General features: G+C 45.0%; 1 protein-coding gene across 6 annotated transcripts in view; it reads right to left on the reverse strand.

The window, feature by feature from the left end:
- EPB41L4B (erythrocyte membrane protein band 4.1 like 4B) overlaps nucleotides 1-20,189 on the reverse strand; it is a 163,193-nt gene that overhangs the window by 88,672 nt on the left and 54,332 nt on the right. For all 6 annotated transcript variants that reach the window (XM_074395140.1, XM_074395142.1, XM_074395143.1 and 3 more), the window contains exons 3-12: nucleotides 17,871-17,913; nucleotides 16,956-17,034; nucleotides 14,435-14,479; nucleotides 12,507-12,559; nucleotides 6,258-6,378; nucleotides 4,464-4,551; nucleotides 4,207-4,295; nucleotides 3,842-3,911; nucleotides 3,580-3,749; nucleotides 1,503-1,612 (exon numbers count right to left, since the gene is read on the reverse strand). In XM_074395140.1, coding sequence (XP_074251241.1) covers nucleotides 1,503-1,612; nucleotides 3,580-3,749; nucleotides 3,842-3,911; nucleotides 4,207-4,295; nucleotides 4,464-4,551; nucleotides 6,258-6,378; nucleotides 12,507-12,559; nucleotides 14,435-14,479; nucleotides 16,956-17,034; nucleotides 17,871-17,913 — 868 coding nt within the window. The remainder of the gene's footprint in view (nucleotides 1-1,502; nucleotides 1,613-3,579; nucleotides 3,750-3,841; nucleotides 3,912-4,206; nucleotides 4,296-4,463; nucleotides 4,552-6,257; nucleotides 6,379-12,506; nucleotides 12,560-14,434; nucleotides 14,480-16,955; nucleotides 17,035-17,870; nucleotides 17,914-20,189) is intronic.

The following is a 20,189-nucleotide window of genomic DNA, read 5'->3' on the forward strand; positions in this document are numbered from 1 at the left end:
CAGAGCCCCGGGGATGAGGCAGGGCTCATCTGTCTACGCTCCATTTTATTTTTAAAATGATATATATGGCAGGGAAAATCATTAAAAGCTTCACAAAGAAGATGCTAGAACCCTGGCTAGAAAAAAGTCAGTGAAATAAAGGAGAGAAAAGAAAGCAGGGACCAGGAAGAGAATCACAGACCCTGGAGTCCAGATCTCTAAAGCCATCTGGTGGGGTCAGGCTACAGGACGTCTACTCCCCTCTGTGACGGCCACCCCAGGGGTCCTTCCCTTTGCGATACACACACCTGCAGGGCCCAGCGTACTGCTATCTTAAGACAGCTCTTTTGATCTTTGGAATTCTTCCTTAGTCTGGGCTATTTCTGGACAACTCCGACCCAGGGGACTACACACACCGGCATAATCCTCCTCACGGAACAGAGAGCATTCTGGCCCTTTCTCCTGGGCACTGCGGCCACCCTTCATCAACCCATCACCCTTCTCTGGACACGCTCCTGTCCCCCAGCCTCTCTGGAAGGGCAGGACCATTTTCTGTGCTGTGGGCATTTTCCTCCATGAAAGCAGCTGGGAGTGATGAAGAATTTCAGGTAGTTACGCTATTGCACCGTTGGTTCATAAAGGAAAGAACGGTGGGGGACACAAAGACAGATTCTAGAAGGGAACAAGTAAAGGGAGCAGGCCCCATAGAGGCTCACTAAGTCCTGAGCCAAGAAAAACACATGGAGTGGCTGCAAGGAAATAGATACAGAAGGGGCAGGAGGCTGGGAGCACAGAGCCTCTGCCATAAAAGAGCAGACGCTGAGGGCTAACTGGGCGCTCTGAGTTGGGGAGCGATCTTGTGTAGAGAAAGAAGAGCTCCGAGATGGGATCTGGAGGCAGGGACCCAACAGAAGTGAGCCCGGCGTGGTCATTCACTGACTGAGTTGTACTGTGTGTGTTCCAGGCCTCAGACAGGTGTGAGGCCCCAGCTGTAACCGACAGACAAGGTTCAGGGAGTTTGGAAAGGGGAAGGGGGCAGGCATTCTAAGGCCTGGCTAAATTAAAGGGTGAGGAAACTTTGGACTGGCTGTGGGACCTGAGCCAGGTATCTAAAAGTTCTTCCTCCACTTGTACGTGATCAGAATTCCAGTTAGCATGGGGCTGAAATCCAAGCTTAAAATTGCAAGATGGTGGGGATACAGTACCTTCTGTGGGCTGGAAAGGTGTTTCCCTATGATATTCCTTAGGTCCCAGGGCTTGAGCCCAGGTCTAAAAGAATCAGAGGCACATGGAAAGAAATATGGAGAAAGCGGCGAAACAAATGAGCACATCCAGGGGAAACCTTCATGACAGCAGGATGGCGGAAGTGGCCAGTTCCCATTAAAAGAACACCACTGGGATTTTTTTTCCAAAAGCTCCGGAATGGAGGAACTTTCTTCATAAGCTGCTTGACCAAGCTCCTTGAAAGCTTAAATGACTAATGCATAATGTAAAATTGCAAGGCAGAATGAAAAACACACAACCTTTGAACGTTGAATGCCTCCGGGATGGATAACGTTTACTAGGCTTCCTCTCAAACGTGCTGGTTCTTCGTAACCTGGAGCCATGTGTAGCTTGATATTCTGTCCGCCCACTGGGAAGTAAATATTTTCTTCTGTGTTATCAATATCAGAATCTCTGTACATTACATGTATTTGAAAGTGCACTTTTATTTCCAAGAGGTCCAATGTACATTTCAACTTAGCTTGAACTCACTTGAGTAAAGACACACAAAGTTTAGCCTTCCCTTTGAAAATAAAATATCCTTTGCTACATCCAGGCTACAGCACAGGGGCAGAGAGCTCCACCCAAGGACAAAAACCTGCACTTTAGGTACCAGCCACTTGGCTGCACAAACCAAGCAGGTTTGAAACATCTCATTGAGAGAACACTGATTTTCACATAAAATAACCTTTCATGGAACACACTGCATGGACATCTAACTCATTTTTTAAAAGACTGTCATCAGTACCCACTCAACTAGGCCTTGGCTTTCTTTGCTATGCCAAGACAAACATGACTTATTTCACTAAGGCTTTTTGGGTTTCAACCAATGTGACACCCAGCTGTAGATTCCAGGGGCTTGCTGGTTTCATCCGATTTACCCCTCAGCTGCTTCATTCCAGTGCTCTCGGTCTTATTTATCAGATGGAAGGAGCCATTTGTCACCTGCTCTGCATGCCTCTAAGGGGCAACCTTTTCTCTAAACTCCCTTCCTTCTTACACTTCTGGATGAACAGACAGGAACGTGGTTGGGGACTAAGCCTGGGCATTTTCCTCCCAGGAGAGAAAAGCCTGCCTTGGCAACTGCCCTGACTGTCCTTCCTGCCTCACTCCACCCCGAGGAGACACCAGCATCCCGTGGAGTGTCTCCGCTAACCCCTGCATCCTCCACAGGACCCTGGGATCGGATTTTTCTCAAAAAGAGCTTGGTCTTCTTCCCTGCCCCCGACACCCTGAAGCATTTAAAACAAAATAATTCTTTAAACAGAAGTTCATAGCCATTTCCTTGCACAGTAGATAAATTTGAAATGAGCAAATCTTTTGGCATTTAAATAGAGTTCAGGGATGTGCCATGTGTGGGCAGAGGTTATGAAACCATGTGAAGTTTTAGATCTCGTAACTGCGATTCTCAAATGTAAATGGGCCTCAAAGAACCCTGGGAGTGCATTTTCAATGCATACTCCCAGGCCTTACAACTTACACACACACACACACACACACATACACACAGATTCTGACTGCAGAGGTCTCAGATGAGGTTGCTGTCCTCATTTTTACAAACACCAAGAAACTTTTCATACACTTTGAGAAAAATGGTCTTAGGATGATAAGCAAAAATATATCAGAATAAGCTATCAATGTTCTTTTCAGATTCAAATATCTACTCTTCCTACCCTGGGTTACGTGCACACACATTGATATCTGCTCTCATTCTTATCATCCCAAATTTCTGGACATGGGCCTGAGAAAGGCAATACAGTAGCAGTTAGACATTTAACAGCCAGAGTGCACAGGGTTGAATCTCAGCTCTACCACTTACTGGCTGCGTGTGACTTTAAGCGTAATCCCTCTGGCCCTCGTTTCCTTATCTGTAAAATGGGGATAATCAATCTACCTTATTAAGGGTACGTGAAGAGTTCTGGCACAGTGCTGGCCAACAGAACTTTCCACAATGATCCTGTGTCTATACTGTCTAATACGGCAGCCACTAGCCACATGTGGCTTGTTGACCACTTGAAGTATGACCAGCAAGACTGAAGAATTACATTGTAAAATTACATTCATTAACTTAGATTGCCACATGTGGCTAGTGGCTACTGTATTGGACAGCACAGCTCTCTAAATGTCAGCTACTAATCATTTTGTTATTACGTCCATTTTATCAATGAGGATATGGGGGTCAAAAGAGCCTCAGTGACTCACCTTAAGAAAAGTAGGGACGGGACATACAACTTAAGTTTCTAGACTCAAATCCATTACTCCATTCACACACAAAAAAGAAATCACAGGTGCCCTCTGTCAAAAGATGTCATCCATGTTGCAGAAATGGCTCCCTACCTGAATCTGAAGCGAGAGCCCAGCCTGATAAAGTCGGATCTATTGGATTTGCTGTTTCCTGGCGTCCGCAGTCGGAAGAATGCGTGGTGTTCAACCGCACACTTCCAAAGGTGTTTGCAGGTCCTGGCACTGTCTAACCGGAACACAAACGTGTGCTCTTGCTCACGTCCCTTAAAGAGGAAGCACAGGGCCTCAAGTGGGCGTTTGTAACACAGATGCAGGATTTTCACAGCAAGGGGGAAGAAACAGGAGCCAGGCATACCTGATCATCATCCTCGACAACCACAAGTGTTAATTTGCTCTTTTTAAAATCCATTTTGGTAATTTTAGGCCTAGTCAGAGAGAGAGCATTTTAAAAGCACAATCTGCAGTAAAACTATCTACACATCAAATAGCAGTTTCCTTTCTACTTTTAAAGCTTAGATTGACTAAAAAAAAAAAAAATCATTCATTCAAGTGTGATTATCCAGAAGTTTCAGTGCAACGGCCACAGACCCACAACAGCAGCACTGTGTGTTCTGAGAATGAATCTGGGTGTTGCAGATACCCCTCGATAATCAGCCATCACACAGAATTCCACCACAAAATAGGAAAAGACATTTTTAATATTAGACAAAACTAAATTACCAAAAGAATAAGCCTATTTTGTTAGCTCCTTCAAAGATTAATATGCCTGTCGGGGTCAGTCCAAGAGAATATTCACAGCCATCTCTTCCCTACAAACAAACGAAGTGACAATCGGTAGAGGGTTCTAACAGGTCGTCACACAGCAGAATGCAAAATGCAAAAACAGTTTCCTCACCACAAGTTACTTTGTTTGCATAATGTTCATACAGTTTTCAGTAACAGCAAAACCAAATGACTTAAACGCACACAGTTCTTACCCTGACAACGTGCATGTCTACCCCATACATTTCCAGCCACTTCGCTTTATTCAGGTAGGAGAGTTCCGCCTGGGCAGGGCTCTTTCCCCTTAGAAAAACCAACAGAAATACTTGTAAACTGTGACTCGTACGCCCACAGGATTCTGAAGGGCATGGCCTTACTATGGAATGTTATGCAGCAATTAAATCAATGAGGGACACCAAATTATAATAACACAAAAAGATCCCCAAGAACATACTGTTAATTGACTAGAAAGACCACAGAACAGGCCAAGCACAGTGGCTCACGCCTGTAATCCCAGCACTTTGGGAGGCCAAGGCGGGTGGATCACCTGAAGTCAGGAGTTCGAGACCAGCCTGACCAACACAGCGAAAACCCGTCGCTACTAAAAATACAAAATAGCCAGGCATGGTAGTGCATGCCTGTAATCCCAGCTACTTAGGAGGCTGAGGCACAAGAATCGCTTAAACCTGGGAGGTAAAGGTTGCAGCGAGCTGGGATTGTGCCATTGCACTCCAGCCTGGGCAACAAGAGCGAAATTCCATCTCAAAAAAAAAAAAAAAAAAAAGACCACAGAACAGTGCTTATAATATGATCAATTAAGGAAACAAAACAATGTTGTTTTGTGTATATACATATATGTCAATGCAAAAGGAAAAAACTACAAATTGCCAGTGATGGCTTCCTGGAGGGAGGACAGTGGGTGTGTAAGTGTGTGGGTGGCATGGGGTGTGCCACACCCTCAGACGTTTACGTTGTTTCAGTGTTACACAATGAGAATGGACTAATGCCACCTTCCATTAAAATAGTCACAGGAGTTTTTCAGAATGATTGAGGGATAAGAGAAAGCCATGCTAAGCTCGAGTCCAAGGTGACCCGGAAGAGGCAGTGTTTGGGAAAGATGGGATGGGAGGGAGGAAAGGTTAACTAGGAAACCCGTGAGAGAGAGGTGGCATTGATGGTCCAGGTATGAAAGTAGTGCCTGCAGGGGGAATGCAGGGAAAAAACCAAAAGGGATAGATGACGCCACTGGATTCAGGTATGATGATCACATTTCCTGAAACATAACACTGTACAACACATGGTCTGAAATGCGTATGTTCCTATTCAACAGGGTGTTATTTCTAAAATGCTTGTTTCAGAAGGTTTAGGCCCTGAGGTCCCAGAGATGCAGGTATGCCAGAGTGTCTGGGGTGCCCTGGGGTGTCAGTAGGATAGTGGTGGCTCCCCTGGCTGCAATAAGCAAACCAGAACTAGGCTCTACTTGCAGAGAGAAAAGGAGTGTCGTTTGATTCTTGCTGCACATCTCTTAAAAGTCAGCCAGTCAGGCGCAGTGGCTCCTGTCTGTAGTCCCAATCCTTTGGGAGGCTGAGGTGGGAGAATCACTTGAGCTTAGGAGTTTGAGACCAGCCTGGGCAACATGGTGAAACCTCACCTCTACAAAAAAAAATAGAAAAATGAGCCAAGCATGGCTCATTATAGGCATACACCTATAACCCCAGCTGCTTGGGAGGCTGAGGTAGGATTGCTTGAGCATGGGGAGGTTGAGGACGCAGTGAGCCAAGACAGTGCCACTGCACTCTGGCCTGGGCAACAGAGCGAGGCTCTCTCAAAAACAAAAAAAAAGATGACAACATGTGGGCTTCTGGAAAACAGGACTGACACGGGAGAGAAGAGTCGGAGCTGCAGTTTTATAGCCATCAACAAGCAATTCTACTGGTAAAGGAGTGTGACCGACACTTATTTATGACACAATAGATCTATCAGAATGCTACACAGTTGCATCAAGGTACCTGCACTCTTTCCATCTCTGGAAGATATCAAATTCCATCGCTTCTGTCTGATTTGGAATGAAGCGAAACTCAGACACGAGCTCCGGTGTGTGCTCTGGAAGCTCGCACTCCCCAAGCTCGGCTGCAAGTTTCATAAAAGGGAGGAAAACAGGAGACATCGAATGTTTTCAGTTATTGCTGCAACCAGGTCCAAAGGCATTTTGCATGCTTATAAAGCACAAGTCCCCCCTAATGTATAACTCTTTCCTGCTTAACTCTCACTTGGGTAGTCACATGTACACTCAAAATCCCCAAAAAGCATGCTAACATCCTCCCTGTCGGGTGATATGGCATCATCTTAGTTATTACTGTCTTTTTCTCCACTGTTGTTCCACCCAGGGAGGCCCCAATTACATTTTCCCCACTAGGTGGTAGAACCCTGAATTTGCAATAAAAGGCAATTGCAGGGAATGAGGATCTGCCCAGAAACATCCACGTAACAAGGCTCTCGTTAAGGGGAGGTCAGAGCAGCACTTCAGGGTCTGCAGTGCTAGAGAGGATGGATCAAGAATTCAACACATGCAGCATCCAGGGGGAAGCGGCGAGGGAGGGAGGGAGCGGGAGAGAGGGAGGGAGGCAGGGAGGAGGGGTTCGAGGGCTGCAGGAGCAACTGCGGAAAGTCACGCAGAACCTGGGAGGGAGACAGCTGTGCAGAAAGGAGGGAGAAGCAGCCACACGAATGATCCCAGCAAGAAGCCCAAATTGTGCTGCAATCTGTGTTGCCCTTGCCAAGTCCCCCAACAGGACAGAGGGCCCAAGGATACAGGTGGCCCCCTCCTCCAGGGCATGATGAGGAAATCCACTCTCCCTACCCCTGCAGCTCAGGAAGCAGACCCCAGAATGAAAAGGAATCCTCTGGAGTTCCCTCTAACACCAGGCTACACCTAGTGTGGGCCACACACCAACAGCACTGCCATCCCCTGGAAGCTTGCCCAAAATGAAGAACCTGAAGCCCTGCCTCAGACCTACTCAAGCAAAGCCTGCCTTTTAACAAAACGCCCAAGTGACAAGCCTGCACATTTGCTGGAAAAAGCGCTGATCTCTAAGCGTGGTTTTCAAACATGGGCATACCACAGAATCACCTGGCGGGCTGGTTAAAAACACATAGCGCCGGGCGCGGTGGCTCAAGCCTGTAATCCCAGCACTTTGGGAGGCCGAGGCGGGTGGATCACGAGGTCAAGAGATCGAGACCATCCTGGTCAACATGGTGAAACCCCGTCTCTACTAAAAGTGCAAAAAATTAGCTGGGCATGGTGGCACGTGCCTGTAATCCCAGCTACTCAGGAGGCTGAGGCAGGAGAATTGCCTGAACCCAGGAGGCGGAGGTTGCGGTGAGCCGAGATCGCGCCATTGCACTCCAGCCTGGGCAACAAGAGCGAAACTCCGTCTCAAAAAAAAAAAAAAAACACATAGCACTGGCCCCCTCCCTGAGTTTCTGAATCCCTTGGTCTGGAACCAGGCCTCAGAACTGGCTTTTCTAACAAGTCCCCATGTGATGCTACTGTGGCTACCCTGGAAAATACTGTAAGGACCTCTGCTCCACACATCAGATCCCACCAACTAACCAAGCAGTACACGCCTGAACATCCCCAGTGACTGCAATCCGCTGTGTACCCGGCATCCCTGTTCATCACCCCTTGTAGGCCATGCCAGGCCTGGGCTTCTCAGTCTCCCAGTCCTATCTTTCAGGAGAGGGACTCCAGCTGGCTTGCAGGAGTGGAGAAAACATCCCTGTCCTGGTGGGTGCGGTGGCTCACATCTGTAATCCCAGCACTTTGAGAGGCCGAGGCAGGTACATCACTTGAGGTCAGGAGTTCAAGATCAACCTGGCCAACATGGCGAAACCCCAACTGTACTAAAAATACAAAAAATCAGCCAAGTGGGTGGTGCAGGCCTCTAATCCCAATTACTCAGGAGGATGAGGTAGAAGAATATCTTGAACCCAGGAGGTGGAGCTTGCAGTGAGCTAAGACCGCTCCACTGCACTCCAGCCTGGGAGACAGAGCTAGACTTCACCTAAAAAAAAAAAAAATCCCTGTCCTCCCAGAGGAAGCAGTAATATCAAGCTCAGAGGAATGGTAGGAGGACTGTACAAGACAATGTACGGGGACCCGGTGAACGTCTCCTCACCTGGTGGCAGCCTCTCGCCTGCAATGGCAACTCTGAACTGAGCTGGGGCCCTAAGACCAAGGGCCAGGGTAGTCTGGGTGTGCAGACGCTTGGCACCCTGGACAACGGCACAAATGAAGACTCTGCTCTGGAAATATTTGCCCAGACAAAGTAGGGCTGGGCTCGAAAGGCCAGAGACCACCACTGACCTCTGTCCAGGAGGTCATGCTGAAACTAGGGACCTGGCAAAGCTAGAGGGGCAATCTGGTTTGGGAAGAGATTCCCTTGATATGAATCACTCTTCCTCTGAAACCACAGTTCCAAAGTGAGGCAAGAGTCCTGCGTTTAGCAGTGTTTCTGGACAAGACAGGGTCAATTGTGCATAGCACAGCAAATCCCACCCACTGACCAAGCACTGAAGAAGCCACACAATGACAAGGTTTCCCTGATGTGTTCACACTGGGTAATGGGCCAGTGTCCCGCCTCACCATTGCTGGACTTAGACAGGCCCGAATGATGCCTGGTATACCCAGACTGAGGTACCATGCCTGCCTTCCAAGAATCTGCTGGTAAAACCTGACACTTCACTCAGCTCGCAATCTCTGCAGCCAGGCCCCAGCTCTAAGAGACTATGGAGGGTGGTGGAAACGGCTCAGACACAAGAAGGCTTGGATCCCAACTCTTCATGATGCATCTGTGTGACCATAAGCAAAACATCTCTGGGTCTCTGATGCCTGATTTGTAAAATGGGAATTGTTACAAGAACAAAACAAGAGCACAGGCATGCAACAGAGGAGTGGCCTATTCGTTCTCCCTTCTTTTCCTTTTACCTGGTTTAATTTTCAAATCTACCACAAATTTAGTTCCCAAGAGCACAGCCTCCCTGCAGGACCACTGTATCACAACTCAGGAGGCACCAAGGACAACCACAGCGAGACATGTCTTCAAGGCTCAAGCACAGGAGGAAACACAACCTTTCATTTCACTCAAACCCACAGAGATGCTCTAGTGATCCTCGGAGTCCGAGGCGGGCTGGCTCAGCTGTAGCTGAAGTGGGAAGCAGGCCATAGCATTTACTCATGGAATGGTGTTGGGGAGACGGGGCGCAGAGGGACAATGTAACAAGAGCCTCCCCTTGTGTCTAAGTCTTCAGTCTTTTTCTTTTCTTTTTTTGAGAAAGGGTCTTACTCAGTTGCCTAGGCTGGAGAGCAGTGGTGTGATCATAGCTCTCTGCAACCTTGAACCTCAACCTCCCCTGGCTCAGGTGACCCTCCCAGCTCAGTCTGTAACTGGGATTACAGGTATGCACCACCATACCTGGCTAATTTTTGTATTTTTTGCAGAGACGGGGTTTCACCATGTTTTCCAAGCTGGTCTCAAACCCTTGGACCCAAGCAATCTGCCCACCTCAGCCTCCCAAAGTGCTCGGATTACAGGCATGAGCCACCATGCCTGGCCAACAACTGTATCTTAAAACCATACTGATGTGGCCAGACACAGTAGCTCATGCCTGTAATCCCAGCACTTCGGGAAGACGAGGCAAGCGGATTGTCTGAGCTCAGGAGTTCGAGACCAGCCTGGACAACACGGTGAAACCCCATCTCTACTAAAATACAAAAAATTAGCCGGGTGTGGTGGCATGCACCTGTAGTCCCAGCTACTCTGGAGGCTGAGGCAGGAGAATTGTAACAACCCAGGAGGTGGAGGTTGCAGTGAGCTGAGATCGCACCACTGCACTCCAGCCTGGGCAACAGAGTGAGACGCCATCACACACATACACAGACACAAATCACACTGACATTACGATTTCAGCTTGAATGGATAGTTTCTCCAAGAAAGGCTCACAGACAGCTAACTTTATTCGTGTCTGCTCAGCTCTGGGGCAAGGTTCTGTTTCTACAGTACTGTGTTAAATGTGGTGAGGGCTCCATTACAATGAGGTGGGATGGTAATATGTGTACCTCATCCTCTGATCTTTCAGGACAACGTACAAGCTTGCAATATTGTGTCAACGGCTTTAGGAGGAAACCTTTCCAGTGGATTAATGGCCTTGGGTCTGACATGGATGCTTCTGTCTCATTAACTACACCCTGACATCTAGTGCTGGGTTGTCAAGCCTGATAGTATGACCTCTGGCAGCTCAGGAACTCTAGCCTAGAGGAAAGCCGCTTGCTAAGTGGGTGAGTAGCCAGAGTGGAGAGGCCCCTGCCATGTTCTCCAAGCCATGCACATCAGACCATTTGCCATAAAGACTGTCATATCAGAAAAATACATTATGAAGCACTGAGCATTGTATTTGGCACAGATGGCTGCAGATGACATTACCATCAACTCTACCACCAGTTTAAAGGCACCGCCTTTTTAGCAGGGGGGGAATGAGGGGGTTTCTCTAACCTCATTCATTCAATTCACTCTGTACTTACCAAGCATCTACTATATGCCAAGTCCCCATTAGATAATAAGAATTAAGAGTCTGGGTGCGGTGGCTCATGCCTGCAATCCCAGTGCTTTGGGAGGCTGAGGTGGGAGGATCACTTGAGGCCAGGAGTTCAAAACAAGAGGAATTAAAAGGTGACTGGGGAATAGAAGTTTCAGGTAATGGGAGCATCCTACAGCCATTAAAAACCATCTTTATGAGTGTAAACATGACAAAATACTAAAATATATACTAAAAATACAAAGTAAAAAAATTCATACAAAGATGTGCAGATGACTGATCAAAATCACATTTTCAAATGTCCACTCAAAACTCATAGATAGAAATTCTGGTTGTCTGTGGGTGGTAGGACAGCGGGTTCCTTCCTTCCTTCTACTTGTCCAATTGTTGGGTTGTTGTCTTGATATTCTATTATAATAAGCATATACTAATTTATAATTTGAAAAATCCTCTCAGTTCCACTTTTAAAAACTGGCCAAATACAAAAGTGAGAAATCAATTCTCATTATGGCATTCATAAATAATGACTAATTATGAATGAATATATCATAATCCATAATCCAATAGAAGCCGATGAATATGCCGGCAAATGAGTGCACAACATCTGTCTATCTGATGTACTAATGAAATCCCGGATGTGCAGTTACACCTTAGTATTCTCTTAATTAGTGCTAGAGACTTTAGCAAGTGTTTCTTATGCATTTTGAACTACAAACCACCATGGCATATCACAGATAAACGGCCAACACTGGCAATCATGCAGGTACACCTCTTACCATCCAGCTCCCACCCACATGCAAAAATACCCTTTCCACCCCGTCACCCATGACATTAGTGCTTCTAGCCTGACCTCTCTGAGTGAGCCACAAACAGGTACTCAAGAACCCGCTGGAGCTTCCAGAACCTCTTAGCCAAGGGGTCCAATGCAGACCATTTCCTCCACTGGATCCCCCCTCTTCTAATCTCTACCCATCCCCAGAAACAGCCTGAGAATCACCTCAAACTCCTCCCTCAATACCTAAGCCTAATCACCAAGTCCTTCTCCTTGAACTGCCAATGTTATTGCTTGGTGTGTGTGCACGTGCATGCAAACCCCTGTCCTAGTCGGTTTCCCTTCCCCTCTATTACAGCAGCACCTCCTCACTGTACTCACAGCCCCCAACTCGGACCTGCTCCGAGCCCTTCTCCCCATACAGCCAATGTGGCCTTTCTAAAGTGCACATCTGGCCAGGCTTGCCCCCTCTTAAGAGCTTCCAAAGGCATCACTGTTGACTGCATGAAATTCTGTCTCTTTACATGAGGCCCAAGGTCATCCACCTGTCCAAATTCTTGAACTTCACTCTGTGGCGCCATTCAACTGCTGCTAACCTCTCTACACTTTTCTGCCTTGGTGCCTGGATTCGCGGTCTTCTCCTCATCCCCACAATGGGCGTTCCTTGTCCAAACCTCCTTTACGCCTCTGGTCCTGAAGGAAGTTCCTCATCGCACTTCTTACTACTTCTTGCCTTCGTCACTAGACTGCAAGCTACTTGAGGACAGAGACCATGTCATATTCATTGATATCCCCAAAGCTAAGCACTGGGCCTGGTGTACGGTGGACACTCATTTGTTGAAATAAAAAGCAGTAATATTAAAAAGTTAATTACTACTAAAGATTAATGTACCTTGTAGACAGAGAGCAGCTAACTCCACAGCTGTTTCATAAGGGCATTTCAATCTTGAAAAAAATAAAATGAAATTAATTCTGAGTAGGAACTTAACTACTCATAACCACATAAAATGTCATTAAAGTCACTTTTCAAAAGGTAGCAATATTTAGGTAATGACTTGGATTCTTAGTAGTGTATATTTTTGCTGTCTACATTAAAGAATGCAACAAGCTGACTTGCACTACAAATTTCCCAAAGTCAATTCTCGTCACAGGGCAAAAGAACCCCCTAGGTATAGTTTCTATCAATCACATACAATTTTACTGAATTTGACAAGAATGGAAAAGTTTGGAAAATGGAAAAGTATTCCCTTTGTCTTATTATTTTTAAACATATTTTAATTTTATTTTACCTTGATAGAGTACATGCATCTTTTAAAGCTGCCTTCAAATCAAATATTTCTTGAGACAAGGTCACAGTGTTAAAGATAAACACACAGACACCATAGGGAACACTGCCGGGATGGCAGGATACACTCAGCATTCTAAGTCTACCTCAGGCATAGCCATAGAAGGGTACTACTGCAAATTTAGTGATCTCATTCATATGTAATATTTCAAATTTGGTTAGAAAAATAATAATGACATACATTGGTACAGCACTTCATAGTTTTCAAAGCCTTTTCATTTATAGTATCCGATTTGGTCAATGTATCAAGTTCATAAACTTTTAGGATGGGTGTCTATCCCCCTAGACCCATCTCCCACTTTATAGATGAGGAACTCATGTTAAGGGGTCTTGTCCAAGGTCATCTAGCTGGAAAGGAGCAATGCCGGGACTAAAACACCGTTCTGCTTTGAAGTACAAAGCAGGTTAAACTACATGTAAACTACAAAGTACTGTACCAATGCAAGGTACTGCCATTAATATTTTTCCACACCGAGGACAATTTCTAGAGTTACACGGCCTTTAGTATGAGGAGCACAGTATGGAGAGAGAGAGAGAAAGAGAGAGAGAGAGAAAGGAAAGATTAAAAAAAAGTACACACACTCATAATACACACACCAACCAAAGGTCTGTATTGCATGGCTGAATAAGGCAAATGTATACACTGTACAATCTACTTGTTCTATTGGTCTATGTAGTACATTTGGCTGGGCTTTTTATAGCACATATTCTATAGAGAGTTTGCAAATTCGGAAATTACATTTTAAAATTTCCTTCAGATTGGATTCAAAATTAGAATGTATGCTTGTCAATGTCAGGGGTTACTTTTTAGATTCAATACAGCCTTAGTTTTTCATGTAATAGAAAATATTCAATACATATGTTGAAAAATGACACAGTTATAAAAGCTATGACTGTTGAAACCCCCTATCTTTACGGTAAATTAATACTGCATGTGAAATCAACCACTTCAGTGCCAATGCTTCTTGTGCTCAAGGATCATTGTGTGTAGCCAGAGGCCTAGTATTTAAGAACCATTTTGAAGAGGAGAAAAGGAAGTGAGATGAGATGTCTGAAACTTTCTATTGGAATCAGAACAGAACCTCTTTCCATTACTTATATGCAGATGGTGATGAATGACACTTTTTGACTGTCCAAATACTTGTAAGTGTATACATACTAATAACGTATCTTGCTTGCAAATACGACAAAAGCCATTATGAATGGGACAGTGATGTGATCAGGGAGAGAGTTATTCCCAAATACACATCACTTAAGATATTAAATGGTCTTGGAAATGCTTCAAGCCATATAGTAATCATTTAAAATAGGATGATAATGACAGTGATACAAGTATTAGACTCACTTTACAATGCCTGGTGCACTTTTTTTGAATTTTGAAAAGGGAACAAGGGTAAAAGAGTTAAAACAGTGAATTATTTTGAAATACACTATGATCTATCCTGGGTTAAGAGTTAGAACAAAAACATACTTACTTTCCAGAAAGAATGTCATGCCTGAGTTGTAAAACAAACAGGTACCTGACAAACATATACAAAAGTCAACAGACGATAACTCTTTCCCAGCCACTCCCAATCCCCAGCTTCCCATTGCAAACCCCACCCCATACACAGCATGGAATTTTGCATTGTAAAAAAGGAGTCCAAATCAAATGAGAACTTCGGTGGAAGCACCTCCTCTTGGGTCTCCAGGAAGGCATCCCAGAACCTAGCCAGGAAGGTGAGTGCATGTGGGGAACTTCCAAGTTACTTGTAGGATGGAGCATGAGACAGGGGAGGGTCCAATGATGGCCTCCACAACCACCTCGGTGCTGGAGAGGAGAGCTGAACCCAGCACACAGGCATGCAATGTGTCCACTAACCCAGGCAGGGTGGGGCCCGTGGGGTCTGGCTCTCGGCCAGCTCCACCAGCAGATTCCAGATATGCTGCAGTGGATTGTAACAAAAAGTGTGCAGCTGATTCTAGTCAAAAACTGCCTGGGGCTTCCCTGCCTCCCCCCACCCCCATGCAGTGTAAGTGCAGACTCTGTCTTTTAAAACACAAAACAGGCACACACATACACACAAAACAACAACAAAAAATCCCAGTACTGGACTGCAAATGGTTAAAAAACAAAAAATGAGAAAGAAGTCAGTAAATAACATGCGTGGGGTTTACTTAGGTAAAAAACAAACGTCTTGCTTAAATAAGAGGGGTATTTTTTGTTTGTTTTGTTTTTTTACCAGGAAGACGTAGGCATCAGAACCACTCACAATGCTTTGTAAAAACCAAAACTGCCTGTGCTCTGCTCCCTACCTACGGAAACAGAGTCCTACACACAAGAGTGGCCCCCAGGAATCTGAGCTGTTCAAAAGCTTCCCAGGTGTTTCTGATTCATACAACCCAGGTTAAAAACCACTGGCTTTGATGACAGCTAGAAGCAGCAGTCATAGAGGCCTCCGAGGAGCAACACTAGAATGATCGTTTGCCAGAAATCAAGGAGGTCGAGGGTGTTGAAGGTTCTAGTACATTCCAGAATGTTCCTGCTTTCTGATGAGGGCTTGGCCACCACTGAACTTCACTTCTGAACGTCAGGATACCATCTTGTGTACTCATCTCACAGGAGACACAGTATATGGCCAGAACTCTTGATTCCTATAGGAATACCTAACCACAGAAGCCCAGCAGGAGCCTGTGTAACAAAACCCTGTCTCTAAAACAAAACAAAACAAAAATTAGCCAGGCCTGGTGGCATACACCTGTGGTCCCAGCTACTAGGGAGGCTGAGGTGGGAGGATCACTTGAGCTTGGGAGTTTGAGACTGCAGTCAGCCATGATCACACCACTGCACTCCAGCCACGGTGACAGAGTGATACCTTGTCTCCAAAAAAAACCCCAGCGGAAGCCCAGCAGTCCCTTCCTATGGGGGAATGGTGATAACCAGCCAATCTTGAAGACATTACTTAGGGGTCATCTCCAAGCTAGTGGCCACCACCATGAACCACCCAGCAGCCTACTTGTCACCACTGCAGTCCATCACACAAACAATGACAAGGAGGCTCTGGGGACATCAAAAGCAGGAAAAGGCTTCATAGAGAATTTCACTGATGGAAGAGAGGCTGGAGAGAAACTCCACATTTAAAAGGTTACTCAAATTTTCTTTTTCTTCTTCCCTCTTTCTGAAGTCCAAGACATAGACATAGGCAATCACAACATAAAAGAAATTCAGGACAGGTGCAGTGGCTCACGTCTGTAATCCCAGCACTTTAGGAGGCCAAGGCAGGTGGATAACTTGAGGCCAGGAGTCCAAGACCAGCCTGGCTAACATGGCAAAACCCTGTCTCTAACCAAAAATACTAAAATTAGCAGGACATGATGGTGGGCGCCTGTAATCTCAGCTAGTCAGGAGGCCGAGGCAGGAGAACCGCTTGAATCCAGGAGGTGGAGGCTGCAGTGAGTCAAGATCACATCACTGCATTCCAACCTGGGCGACAGAGTGAGACTTTATCTCCAAAGAAAAGAAAAAGAAAAAGAAATTCAGGGGAGCTAAAAGATAACATGAAGGGATTTTAATAACCTTGCTGTAATTACTCTAGTTTGTTTTTTAAAGAGGGTTCCTTACATTATAACAATCAAGAGAATATTTTGCAATCCCTTAAAAAATAAGATGGCGATTTAAGACTGACAAAGGCATTTCCAATATTTTCCTTTTCTTTTTGTAGCTGAGATAAAAAATAAAACGCGACAGAACAACCCATCAATTTACTCAGGGTCCAAGAAAATAGAAGTGTGACAAGAAAATGTATCTTCTAATTTCTATTCACTCAGAAAAATGTCAAATTAAGCAAAGTTGTGGATTTTTAATGGAATACAGAAGCAAAGGAAAAGTACTAACTCTTGCTCAGAAATAGAAAGACAGCAGACAGAAGGGGAGGCAGACCCACAACTGGGAAGAGCCGTAAATGACATGTGAGGCAGGGGGTACTGGACGGAAACTTGTTTCGCATCATGGCCTACCTTGTAAACTCCTCACGAAGGTTGTTTGGTTCTGAAGAATAATATTTAACTCGAAAGTGCAAAGCATAAGCAGGTCCAACTAAACATTTGGAGACAGAAGGTTGAAGATGTTTTTCCCCCAGTTTTGGAGATCACAGAATGGACAAAAGGAAAAGCATGTTAAATCTGTAATATTTAGCATGACATCAGGACAGACTGGGCATGTGATGCTGGTAAATTCTTTTCAGTCCTCATCAGGGAAACTGAGACGGATGGACTTTTGTATTGACTTAAGATAGTTTAGCTAGTAACCTCATTCTGGGAGAAAATCCTAGTGATCTAGATGGATGACTAAAAGCTGACATTTCACTTTCACCCCTGGTGCCACAATACTCCAAACTGATAGCGAGTTTTTACGAAGTACAAAGCCTAAAGGAAAATGAGGTAAAGTGTTCTGTTACCTAAAAAAACTTTAAAGTACTTTTAAGAGAATATGAATTTTAAAAAATTACCCAAGCATAAACAACATTAAAGAAATTTGGTCACCACACCTGCACTGTGAAAAAGCTGTAGCAGACTATCAAAGATCCCTCCTACTCTCTCATCTTGAGTCTATGTTGTAACTCATTAGAAAGTAGATATAATAGGTGTAAAGTTGACTTTCTGAATAGCAGATTAATCAGTTCTCATTGGTAGAGGCGTCTGATTTCAAATGAGAGCACAGTCGGTTTTTCAATACCACTAAACACTTTGATTCAGATTTTAAACTCTCATCTTTGGCTAGCCTTAAGAAATTAAAAATCTTCCACTTAATACTGAATTGATTTTAAAATGCTTCCAAGTTCTGAAGAAAACATAACACCTCAAAACACTGGCAAAGGAGTTTACTCTCAGAAAAAAAGAAATAAATGTGTGGGCTAAATTCTGCTTACTTACTTTTCATCTGCTTTTTTATGGGTTTGGAATGATCCAGCCAGTGCTGAAAGAAAGAAAGAAAAAGTTTCTTTAGGAATAGTTTATCAGCAAGCTTATTCAGCCCTCACAGTTACCCTCTTCTAAAAACCTTAGTAATTCTACCCATAGAAACCAGAGTTTGGATCATTTCATGGGTTATCTTAGGCTAGGAATCTGCAAACTGCTTGGGATGGTATAAAAAATTCGAGGTTTATGCATACTGTATATGTGCATTTTTCTGGGGAGGGGAATCCCTTGTTTCTGGAAGTTTTACAAAGTGGTACCTAAAAGAACATAAAACCCCTTAACAAACTGATCAGCGGAACCACCAACTGCCTTTTCCTTCTGAGTTTCTCAAGTTACAGCCATCTTCTCCAAGCATTCCAGGTCTGCATTAATTTAGCAAAAAGTACAAGCTACGTTGCCAATAATCTCTCATCATACACTGGTCTTGTAGTTGTCGCCCTAAACTCTTTTTTTTTTTTTTTTTTGAGACGGAGTTTCGCTCGTTACCCAGGCTGGAGTGCAATGGTGCGGGTCTCGGCTCACCGCAACCTCCGCCTCCTGGGCTCAGGCAATACTCCTGCCTCAGCCTCCTAAGTAGCTGGGATTACAGGCACGCGCCACCACGCCCAGCTATTTTTTTGTATTTTTAGTAGAGACAGGGTTTCACCATGTTGACCAGGATGGTCTCGATCTCTCGACCTCGTGATCCACCCGCCTCGGCCTCCCAAAGTGCTGGGATTACAGGCTTGAGCCACCGCGCCCGGCACCGCCCTAAACTCTTTAAAGTACAGAACCAAAATGCACAACCCCTTTATTCTTTTGCCAGGAAAATGAGCCACACTGCAAATGCAAAGGCAGGCAAGAATTTGCCTAAGATCATTTTGCTCTGGCTAATGAGGGAATTTTAACATCCTCTAGCTTTGACCAAAAGAACTGCTTCAGTCTTATCTAAAGAGATTACAAAACCATCTGCCTCATATAAAAGTTTCTCTATGAAGTCAGAGTCGCTGATATTGCACTCCTGAGGAGGCTCAGCCACTTCAATTCCACGGTGAACTACATTTAGGAACATATACTGAGTCCCTCTGTGCAGACGTCAGCTCCTGGAGGCCAGGAATTGTGCACTTAATTATGACTGTTTCCTGTGCCAGGCACAAAGTATGGCACCCAACAGGCCCCTGTTAAATTCCTTTTATTTTTATTTTTTTTGAGATGAAGTCTCCTTCTGTCCACCAGGCTGGAGTGCAGTGGCATTGGATTTCAGCTCACTATAACCTCCACCTGCCAGGTTCAAGAGATTCTCCTGCCTCAGCCTCCTGAGTAGCCAGGACTATAGGCGTATGCCACCATGCCTGGCTAATTTTGTATTTTTAGTAGAGATGGGATTTCACCATGTTGCCCAGGCTGGTCTTGAACTCCCGACCTCAGGTGATCCCCCCATTGCTGTACCCGGCCAAGATTCTTGATAAATAAATAAATGTTAAATAAAAATTATTTTTTTTAAGTGAGGCAAGTAGGGACTGTTCCCATCCCTTTATGTGGACTCAGTACATGCTGGAACTTCCCTGTTAAAAAGACAGCTGGGGGTGACAAAGGCAGAGAGGGCTTCTCATGGGTTATTCAGAGGCAGAGGCCATTCTGCTGACTGCCAATGGGCTTCCAGACACACTCACGCTCTGCACAGCCTAATAATGAGGAAGGGCAGGACTCTATTGGTACAGTGTACTCCACACCTAACCAAAGAGGCCATTATGACTGTGTGGGAGGAGGGCGATAAGGAAACACAAAAGCAAGTAACAGATGATTTATAATACAGTAAGCTGGGGGCAGTGCAATGGGAGATTGTGGGCTGGGGCTTTTGTCATCTCCACTCCTGGCTAGGCAGCCATGTAATGTCACCACAGCAGGATGGGTATCTCAGAAGCACACGTACGGGATGCTTTATCTCACTGTTAATAGCTTTGAATTCGAAGGGACCTAAATGTCTATCAACAAAGACGGGTTAGAAAACGGCCCATCCATATAACGAAATACTACTTAAAACGGACGTAGGCCTATATTTATAGATGTGGCAAGAGAGCCGTGGCACAGTGTTACATGAGAAAAAAAATCAGGTGGCATCTCATTTTTATAAAATTATTATTTTCTATCTAGATATGTCCAGAAGGAACCATAGAGGTTATTTGTGGATGGTGGGGCTGTGAATGCCATTTGCTTTCTTTTTATCTTGCCACATAATTTTTTTATTTTAATGAGAATATTGTTTTTAGGGGGTGAGCTGGGTTGTCATGTCCA

The sequence above is a fragment of the Saimiri boliviensis genome, chromosome 2, assembly GCF_048565385.1.
Source record: "Saimiri boliviensis isolate mSaiBol1 chromosome 2, mSaiBol1.pri, whole genome shotgun sequence".
Lineage (NCBI taxonomy): Eukaryota > Metazoa > Chordata > Mammalia > Primates > Cebidae > Saimiri > Saimiri boliviensis.